This window comes from Dermacentor albipictus, chromosome 3 (assembly GCF_038994185.2).
Source record: "Dermacentor albipictus isolate Rhodes 1998 colony chromosome 3, USDA_Dalb.pri_finalv2, whole genome shotgun sequence".
Lineage (NCBI taxonomy): Eukaryota > Metazoa > Arthropoda > Arachnida > Ixodida > Ixodidae > Dermacentor > Dermacentor albipictus.
The window spans coordinates 164,869,599-164,878,992 of record NC_091823.1 but is presented as its reverse complement, the minus strand read 5'-3'; the positions used below and the strand labels follow the sequence as shown (position 1 = coordinate 164,878,992).

Here is a 9,394-nt window from a genome sequence, read left to right as displayed (position 1 = left end):
ATCGAGTGGTTGAACTGGTAATATCAATGCAGCCAACGTTTCCAAAAGCGGACTCGTATATTTCTGGCGTTTGTCAAAGTAGAAGGAAATTAATAGTGAAGAAATAAAGAAGGACGCAAATAGGGTGGCTTGAAAATAACATATAGGCAGAATAGGGGCACTGGTCACATATTCTGTCGAAAACAGTAGAGAAATAACTAAGAACCTTGAGAATACTTATGCACGCATGGCCACTGCTAAGGCAGTGTGCTTCGCTTTCTGACAAAGCTGGCGTTATTGATATTTCCCCTCCGGAAGGGGAACTCAATCTTCAAACAAGAACGGACTCAATGCCGTCGTCAGAGGAATCGCTGTCCGAATATTCCTCTTGCTGCGCCGCCAGTATTGCTTCGAGTCTATCGACCATACACTTCACAAACACCTTAACACGAAGGCTTACTTTGCCACGATTTGATGACATTAGCTGCTGCTTCTTGTACGAAATAGCAAGGATCTTACGCAAATTCTTCTCCATCGTGTCTGCCGTGAAGACGTCTTCGCTCTGAAAATAAACACGTGTTGTCAGCTGGAAGACCAAGCGCAAACTGAGAACGAGCTCCCTGCTGAAGAAAAGTTGGGGACAAACTGTGTCGAATTTCTTAGAAAGGAAAGGGGGGCCAGCAAATCGTTTACATTCCCTTGTTGCCTGCGAGTGGGTGAAGGCTTTGTTGAAGTGGCTGACAGGTGTCAGCTCCATTGCTGCTTCGTTTTATGCCTGAGGAGCTGAAATCGCTATAGGCCTGCAAAAAGCCATTTCTTGAAATGCCAATAACGCGGTACCTAATGCGCAATATTGGTGATAACCTAGTAAAAGTGATGTTGCTTAACTATTTTTATAGAGTAGATTGCTGATATCTGCCGCAATATTATCTCGCAAGGTCAAGTGCGACCTATGGGAGCCATCAGAGCAATTATAACGTTGGGATAGGTTTCATATGCAGCAGTTCAGCGGAATGTACCTGCTAATACATTTTTATGCGAAGCATATTACGAGAGCTCAACCCAGCTCCTCAGGCGCGGCGGTGTCGCCTTGAAACCACGTGACACCGTGACGTCACGAGAGAGGAGAAGTGGCTTTGGCTCAACTCTTGCAAGACGGGCTGGGTGGGAATCGAACCAGGGTCTCCGGAGTGTGGGACGGAGACGCTACCACTGAGCCACGAGTATGATGCTTCAAAGAGGTACAAAAGCGCCTCTAGTGAATGCGGTGTTGCCTTAGTAACGAGCTGTTTCTAAGGCGTGCGTCTCTTGCTCAGGCGCACATTTCGTTGCCGCGCCGAACGCTGCTTTGCTCGACGCTCACCGCGTCCAATGCGGGGCGCGTAGTCGCTGCCCTGCAGCCCATTGTCTTACACCCCTTGGCGGGTCGACGGGAACGCTGTCGCGTTCCACTCTTGAAGGCGAAGCAGTAGTGCATGAGTTGTTTCTTCGTCTAGCCGAACCAAATATAGCCAAGCAACAGCAGTTCACCAGGCTAAACAGTGGTTCAACAACTAAAATGAAGGCTAGTATGCTTCGCATCCTGGGCTTAACCTTACCTAAGCCACAGCCATTTTTTTGATGTTGAAAGAAAAATTCGTGTCACCGTCACACTAGCCATTTTCGAAGGCTGTAAGCCTTGACTCTTACGCTCCTAGAAACTGTCGACAGAATAATACAATAAAAGCGCATGCGTATCTCAAATTTAGGAAATAAACAATAAAACTATTAACCACGCAACACGGACATAGAAATCGAGTAGTTGAACTGGTAATGTCAATGCAGCCAACGTTTCCAAAAGCGGACTCGTATATTTCTGGCGTTTGTCAAAGTACAAGGAAAGTAACAGTGAAGAAATAAAGAAGAACGCCACTAGGGTGGCTTGAAAATAACATATGCGCAGAATAGGGGCACTGGTCACATATTCTGTCGAAAACAGTAGAGAAATAACCATGAACCTTGAGAATACTTATGCACGCATGGCTGCTGCTAAGGCAGTGTGCTTCGCTTTCTGACAAAGCTGGAGTTATTCATATTTCACCTCCGGAAGGGGAACTCAATCTTCAAACAAGAACGGACTCAATTCCGTCGTCAGAGGAATCGCTGTCCGAATATTCCTCTTGCTGCGCCGCCAGTATTGCTTCGAGTTTATCGACCATACACTTCACAAACACCTTAACACGAAGGCTTACTTTGCCACGATTTGATGACATTAGCTGCTGCTTCTTGTACGAAATAGCAAGGATCTTGCGCAAATTCTTCTCCATCGTGTCTGCCGTGAAGACGTCTTCGCTCTGAAAATAAACACGTGTTGTCAGTTGGCAGACCAAGCGCAAAGTGAGAACGAGCTCCCCACTAAAGAAACGTAGGGTTCAAACTGTGTCGAATTTCTTAGAAAGGAAAGGGGCGGCAGCAAATCGTTCACATTCCTTTATTGCCTGCGAGTGGGTGAAGGCTTTGTTGAAGTGGCTGACAGGTGTCAGCTCCATTGCTGCTTCGTTTTATGCCTGAGGAGCTGAAATCGCTATAGGCCTGCAAAATGACATTTCTTGAAATGCCAATAACGCGGAACCTAATGCGCAATATTGGTGATAATCTAGTAAAAGTGATGTTGCTTAACTATTTTTATAGATTAGATTGCTGATATCTGCCGCGATATTATCTCGCAAGGTCAAGTGCGACCTATGGGAGCTATCACAGCAATTATAACGTTGGGATAGGTTTCATATGCAGCTGTTCAGCGGAATGTACCTGCTAATACAATTTTTTTGATGATGAAAGAAAAATTCGTTTCACCGTCACACTAGCCATTTTCGAAGGCTGTATGCCCTGACTCGTACGCTCCTAGAATCTGCCGACAGAATAATACAATAAAAACGCATGCGTATCTCAAGTTTACGAAATAAACAATAAAGATATTAACCACGCAACACGGACATGGAAATCGAGTAGTTGAACTGGTAATGTCAATGCAGCCAACGTTTCCAGAAGCGGACTCGTATATTTCTGGCGTTTGTCAAAGTACAAGGAAATTAACAGTGAAAAAATAAAGAAGGACGCAAGTAGGGTGGCTTGAAAATAACATATGGGCAGAATAGGGGCACTGGTCACATATTCTGTCGAAAACAGTAGAGAAATAACAAAGAACCTTGAGAATACTTATGCACGCATGGCTGCTGCTAAGGCAGTGTGCTTCGCTTTCTGACAAAGCTGGCGTTATTCATATTTCCCCTCCGGAAGGGGAACTCAATCTTCAAACAAGAACGGACTCAATGCCATCGTCAGAGGAATCGCTGTCCGAATATTCCTCTTGCTGCGCCGCCAGTATTGCTTCGAGTTTATCGACCATACACATCACAAACCCCGTATGCAGCAGTTCTGCGGAATGTACCTGATAATACAGTTTTTTTTAAGATGAAAGAAAAATAAATGTCACCGTCACACTAGCCATTTTCGAAGGCTGTAAGCCTTGACTCTTACGCTCCTAGAAACTGTCGACAGAATAATACAATAAAAACGCATGCGTATCTCAAGTTTACGAAATAAACAATAAAGCTATTAACCACGCAACACGGACATGGAAATCGAGTAGTTGAACTGGTAATGTCAATGAAGCCAACGTTTCCAAAAGCGGACTCGTATATTTCTGGCGTTTGTCAAAGTAGAAGGAAATTAATAGTGAAGAAATAAAGAAGGACGCAAATAGGGTGGCTTGAAAATAACATATGGGCAGAATAGGGGCACTGGTCACATATTCTGTCGAAAACAGTAGAGAAATAACTAAGAACCTTGAGAATACTTATGCACGCATGGCCGCTGCTAAGGCAGTGTGCTTCGCTTTCTGACAAAGCTGGCGTTATTGATATTTCCCCTCCGGAAGGGGAACTCAATCTTCAAACAAGAACGGACTCAATGCCGTCGTCAGAGGAATCGCTGTCCGAATATTCCTCTTGCTGCGCCGCCAGTATTGCTTCGAGTCTATCGACCATACACTTCACAAACACCTTAACACGAAGGCTTACTTTGCCACGATTTGATGACATTAGCTGCTGCTTCTTGTACGAAATAGCAAGGATCTTACGCAAATTCTTCTCCATCGTGTCTGCCGTGAAGACGTCTTCGCTCTGAAAATAAACACGTGTTGTCAGCTGGCAGACCAAGCGCAAAGAGAGAACGAGCTCCCTGCTAAAGAAAAGTTGGGGTCAAACTGTGTCGAATTTCTTAGAAAGGAAAGGGGGGCCAGCAAATCGTTGACATTCCTTTGTTGCCTGCGTGTAGGTGAAGGCTTTGTTGAAGTGGCTGACAGGTGTCGGCTCCATTGCTGCTTCGTTTTATGCCTGAGGAGCTGAAATCGCTATAGGCCTGCAAAATGACATTTCTTGAAATGCCAATAACGCGCAACCTAATGCGCAATATTGGTGATAATCTAGTAAAAGTGATGTTGCTTAACTATTTTTATAGAGTAGATTGCTGATATCTGCCGCGATATTATCTCGCAAGGTCTTGTGCGACCTATGGGAGCTATCACAGCAATTATAACGTTGGGATAGGTTTCATATGCAGCTGTTCAGCGGAATGTACCTGCTAATACAATTTGTTTGTTGTTTGTTTGTTTATTTATACTGTCAGTCCAAGGATGGACCATTACAGGAGTGGATAGAAATACAACACATATACAAAATATCGGTACATGTTGAACAAAGAACAATACATTAGCAGTATCTGTAAAAAGTGACATGCAGTGATCAAAGACAAAAAACTCGTAATATGCGCATCAGAAACAAATGCTATGAGGCAGTCATATCCGGAAAAATAAGATTCTCTAAACCAGCAGTAAAAGCACTGACAGAGGAACATGTGACAAGTGGATTGGGTAATTCGTTCCATTCCTTGATTGCCCTAGGAAAGAAACTATACTTGAATATATCATTCCGAGTAACTGGCGGGTGTATGTATAAACTGTGCTTGTGTCTGGAGCGTTGATCTGGTGAAATTATACTGAAATCAGTGAAATTAAGTTTAACCTGGTTATGAACAATTAGGTAGAAAAATTTCAGCCGGTCAAACTTAGTCCTTAGTTCTAAAGCGGGGAGGTTTGCACGTCTGCATAGTTCTGTAGGAGAGTGCACGCGCCGATACTTATTAAATATGAATCTGGAGGCGAGTCGTTGAACTCTGTCCAATTTATGACGGTTGGTTACAGTGTGTGGGTCCCATACAATGTTAGCGTATTCAATAATTGGCCTTACTAATACTTTATATGCCAAGCTTTTCACTTCAGGCGTTGCGCTGTACAGTCTTCGCCTGAGACCCCATAAGACTTTATTTGCTCTGCTACATACTTGATTGATATGCGCATTCCATCTCAAATCTTGAGTAAATATTAGTCCTAGATATTTATATTCTGTTACTCTTTTTAGTTCCTGTGGACCTATGCTGTATTTGTACCACAAGGGCACCTTCTTTCTTGTTATGGTCATACAAACTGATTTTACTGGGTTCAGTGACATTTGCCATTCATTACACCATTTTAATATTCTTTTTAAATTGTTATTAAGTTCTAACTGGTCACTTAAAGATCCGATCCTATTGTATATGACGCAGTCGTCTGCAAACAACCTTAGTGGAACAGTTATATCGGAAGGCAAATCATTAATAAATATAAGAAATAAAAGGGGACCCAGGACACTGCCTTGGGGTACTCCAGACAAAACTGGTTTGGGCATGGATTTAATTTTGTTTATTTCAACATACTGCTCACGAGACTGAAGGTAGGATTTAAGCCACTTAGTAATATTTGGATTTCTAAATATTTCATTCGTTTTTAAGAGGAGTTTAGGATGTGATACTTTGTCGAACGCTTTGGCGAAGTCTAAAAAAAATTAGGTCGACCTGTCCTCGGCAATTTAAAGTTTGTGAAAGATCGTGAACGGTTTGAACAAGCTGCGTTATTGTAGACAACCTCTTGCGAAAACCATGTTGTGCTGGTGATAATAACTCGTAAGCTTCTAGGTAATTTGACAGATGTTTACAAACTATATGCTCAAGTAGCTTGGAGCAGGTACTCGTAAGAGAAATAGGCCTGTAGTTTCCTACCTCAGATGTGCTCCCACTTTTGTGAACTGGAATTATTTTAGCTTGCTTCCAGGCTGTAGGAAATGTTCCCTGGGTGAGTGAAGATTGAAAGACTATGGTAAGATATTTAGCAACCCATGGAGCATACCTATATAGGAACTCATTCGGGATGCCATCGGGGCCGGGGGATTTCTTAATGTTAATGCGCAGAAGAAGGTTCAGGACTCCTGCCTCGTTGATGAGAAGGTCAGATGCTGAAGGGCGGTCAGAGGTGTCACGAAAGTACGGAAGTGTGCCATCATCATTGGTGAACACGGAGGAAAAAAAGGAATTGAAATTTTCTGTACGTTCTTGGTTAATCCTTTCATCCTCGTCTTTGTGTTGTTTTTTAGAAGGGTTCACATATCTCCAAAATTTAGTAGGTGCGTTATGAAGGAAATTTTTCAGTGTTACATTAAAGAATCTCTCCTTGGATTCCTTAATCAGACGGTTTAAGTCGAGCTTCATGTTATGAAGCAAAGTCTTGTTTTGGGTGCTAGGATCTCGACAACAAGCTTTTCGTTTCCTTTTTATCCTCCGTTTGACATGTATTATTTCCCTTGTAATCCATGGGTTATTTCGTTTACATTTTTTGACGCCTATAGGGATAAATCGCGTAATGCAATGCATCGTAACCTTGGAAAAAAAGTCCCAGAGATCGTCAGTGCCACCATTGGATTCATAAACAGACACAAAGTTATCAAACGACCTTTCAAGGTAATCCAAGACACTAACATCATCAGCTGCTTGAAAGTTTAGATATTGGATGCTTGAATCCTGGTGCAAAGGGTACGATGACATGTTCATGGACAGAATAACCATTTTGTGGTCAGATAGCCCTTCATCAACAAGACAGTCAATCACATGCGGTGTCAAAGCATTTGAGATTAGTATAAGATCAAGTACAGATGACCTTGTTGCACACTCCCTAGTATATTGGTTAACAAGCTGGGTTAAATTGTATGAATATAATAAATCCAAGAACAACTCAGAAGATGTAACATCTGTGTCACCGACTACATATGAATCCCAATCAATAGCAGGGAGATTAAAATCACCTAGTAACAGTACGCTATCTTGCTCTTTCACGTGCGTTTCCATGAATTCTCTTAGCAGCATAATCTGTTCTACTGGGGAGTTCGGAGGCCTGTATACCGCTCCGATGAATACAGTGCGATTATTCAATTTTGTAGTAATCCATACAGCCTCAATATTTCCTGGTACTTCTAAAGTGGAAAACATGATATTTCGTTTCACCAAAATGGCCACGCCTCCGCCTCTTCCATCTCGATCCCTCCTAACCAGCGAATATCCGGGTGGCGCGATTTCGCTATCGATTATATTTTTATGCAACCAGGTTTCAGTGATTAGAGCAATGTCAGGAGCGTGATCAATAACTAGAGCTTCAAGCGCATGCGCTTTGTTTATCAGGCTTCTTGCATTTACGTTGATTATTTTGAAACCAGCATGTTGGCCCTGCATGCGTCAATTATCACATGCTCCTGCATCAGTACGCAGTTTGCACCTTTCCTCACGTTCTTCATTCCAGCTGTAGAGCGTATTGTTTACTTTTAATTTATCAAAAAGCAGCTTTACCTTCTTTCCTGCCTTCTTCTCCTCACTCGCCGAGGCCCATAGCTTTTTTCTTATTCTCTGCACTCTTTTAGAGAAATCTTCGCTTACGCTGTAATCTGTGTCTCTCAGTTTTGTGCAGTTCCGCAAAACTGTCATTTTATCCCTATAGTCTGCCACCCTCAGGATAACTGGTCGAGTTCTACCAGAAATCCTCCTGCCTAACCTATGAATTCGTTCAATAGAAGATACATTCACTTTCAGAGTAGCGCTGAAGATTTCGTCCTTTACTTTGCTTAATAGGGTCTCTTCATTTTCGTGGTCATCTTCTTTAATTCCTCTAATGATAAGATTATTTCGTCGTGAACGATTATCCAGATCATCCAGATGTTTTACCAGAGTAGATGTATCAACGCTGTGGTCAGCTACAATTCCCTCAAGAGTTGCGAGCCTGTTCTGAGTCTCGTCTAAGCTTTGTACCTTACTCTCAATAAGAAGAATCCGGTTCTGCATGTCTAAAATTCTTGTTTCAAACGAGTCTTGCTTGTCTTGAACCGCAGTGAGTTTAGACAAAATGTCTTTCTGGTTTTGGAGCATTTCCCTGCACGTTACTTCTGTTAATGGACCTGGATTTTCCTCCACGTCCCCAGAGAGACTCAACAACAGGGCCGCAATAGAAAAACAGTCGCATATAGAGTCAACGACAGCCTGCGGACACGGCAGCACTATAAGACCAAGAACATCACTACGGAAGCCATTTTTTCGGTCACCAACCAGCATGAACAGCGGCACGTCAGGCGACATCGTCACGGCGGTGCTGCCGTGTCCACTGAAGCTGGTAGGCGAAGGGTATGCTTTTATAGCATACAGCTGATCCCTTCTGGGCATGCGTCCTGACGTCATCGTGCCCCCAGTTGGTGAGTCGAAAAGACCATCCACGTGTCGATGCGCCTGGATACTGGTGAGGTCAGCAGACTGGCCGAAGTATCCGCCCCCGCAGAAGTGTCGCGGCAGGCCAGCATCGTAGCGAAGCATGATGTTTCCAGCGTCGAAGGGTTTCGCAGCGCCTCCAGCGATGAGACTAAGGCATGCGCAGAGAACCTGCATGAACAGCGGCACGTCAGGCGACATCGTCACGGCGGTGCTGCCGTGTCCACTGAAGCTGGTAGGCGAAGGGTATGCTTTTATAGCATACAGCTGATCCCTTCTGGGCATGCGTCCTGACGTCATCGTGCCCCCAGTTGGTGAGTCGAAAAGACCATCCACGTGTCGATGCGCCTGAATACTGGTGAGGTCAGCAGACTGGCCGAAGTATCCGCCCCCGCAGAAGTGTCGCGGCAGGCCAGCATCGTAGCGAAGCATGATGTTTCCAGCGTCGAAGGGTTTCGCAGCGCCTCCAGCGATGAGACTAAGGCATGCGCAGAGAACCTGCATGAACAGCGGCACGTCAGGCGACATCGTCACGGCGGTGCTGCCGTGTCCACCACTTTTTTGATGATGAAAGAAAAATTCGTGTCACCGTCACACTAGCCATTTTCGAAGGCTGTATGCCCTGACTCGTACGCTCCTAGAAACTGCCGACAGAATAATACAATAAAAACGCATGCGTATCTCAAGTTTACGAAATAAACAATAAAGCTATTAACCACGCAGCACGGACATGGAAATCGAGTAGTTGAACTGGTAATGT

At 43.9% G+C, this 9,394-nt stretch overlaps 1 protein-coding gene across 1 annotated transcript; it reads right to left on the bottom strand.

Moving 5' to 3' along the window:
* Positions 1 to 7,617: 7,617 nt before the first annotated feature.
* LOC139057777 (uncharacterized) lies at positions 7,618 to 9,177 on the bottom strand. The gene has a single exon (XM_070536534.1). The coding sequence runs from the start codon at positions 9,160 to 9,162 to the stop codon at positions 7,618 to 7,620; it is 1,545 nt and encodes a 514-aa protein (XP_070392635.1). The 5' UTR covers positions 9,163 to 9,177.
* Between the last annotated feature and the right edge of the window lie 217 nt (positions 9,178 to 9,394).